This window comes from Eimeria mitis, genomic scaffold (assembly GCF_000499745.2).
Source record: "Eimeria mitis Houghton genomic scaffold, Emh_scaff11030, whole genome shotgun sequence".
NCBI classification, from domain to species: Eukaryota; Apicomplexa; class Conoidasida; order Eucoccidiorida; family Eimeriidae; genus Eimeria; species Eimeria mitis.
The window spans coordinates 1-1089 of NW_024011894.1; the positions used below are offsets into that span (position 1 = coordinate 1).

Here is a 1089-nt window from a genome sequence, read left to right on the forward strand (position 1 = left end):
ATCATACAGCTAATAAGCGGCAAACGGCACGTCAAAGTAAGCGTAGCTAAAACAGGAGAACCACAGCTGTAAGGCTGTATTCTATGTAGCGTGGCTAACAAAAACTGCCCACAAACAGCCCTATATCATCATAACAACACAAATGAGATGGGGCCTCCTCCTAGTCTCGAAGAAGACCAGAAACCGTCCGACTAGTTGAGCTTCATGTACTGCAAAAATTCATCCCAGTCGATCTGCACACAAATGGATTGAAAAATACGAAAACAAATATTGTCATCGTCTGCCTCTGGATGGTTCTGAAAAATCGAATAAAACTACAAAAAGTCAAAGTTGAACGAACCTGGCCATCGCCATTCTTGTCTATCTGCGCAACGAGTGCCTTTATTGTATCCTTTGGGACTAAACGGTAATCCTCGCCGCCAAGAACTGCTTCAAACTCGGGAACCGATATTTTCCCATCTCCATCCTGTACAGATGATCATCAATAGCATGTTCCCCAGCATGCATCTCAAAAACAGCAGTTTTGCAACTGCGGGTATTTTCGAGCAATCACATTAAATTTGCAACTGTATAATCTTTATACATCATTCTTACCTTGTCCATCTTCTGAAAAGCAGTCCAGATAACATTTAGCTCTGATTCCTGCCATGAGTAGCACGCTGCCAAGAACTCTGTAAGCAACATGCAAAAACGAGGTTGGAAACTATAAGCTGAAACCGCAAGTAACTTGTGCCGTGTTCACTCGGGGGATGTTCAGGCTGAAAGTAAACCAACAGCAGCCGGTTGGTGTATACGGAGTCTTCATCACCTGTATATGAAACATTTCCCGAGTCGTCAACGTCAATAGACTGAATGATTCTGTTGATGTCCCACTGGGGGAGGCCCACCTGGGCAAGACCTGAATAAACCGAAACAGCCAACCTCTCAACCTCTCGATGAAAATGTCAGCAGTTCAGAATTATCTGAGCTTCTTTTTAACTGTATGGACCACTACAATGCACAAAAGTTTATTTGTTTTGCTGACCTTCCGTCAACTCGCTGTGGGAGATAGTGCCATCTCCGTCTTTGTCAAGTTTGCGGAATATTTCA

The 1089-nt window shown here is 43.6% G+C and overlaps 1 protein-coding gene across 1 annotated transcript; it reads right to left on the reverse strand.

Annotated features, from left to right (window-relative positions):
• Window positions 1–191: 191 nt before the first annotated feature.
• Window positions 192–1057, reverse strand: EMH_0099990 (CAM kinase, CDPK family, putative; the record flags this gene model as incomplete). Its single annotated transcript, XM_038022139.1, has 5 exons — window positions 192–233; window positions 341–466; window positions 595–671; window positions 809–898; window positions 1036–1057. The coding sequence occupies 5 exons, from the start codon at window positions 1055–1057 to the stop codon at window positions 192–194; spliced, it is 357 nt and encodes a 118-aa protein (XP_037877993.1).
• Between the last annotated feature and the right edge of the window lie 32 nt (window positions 1058–1089).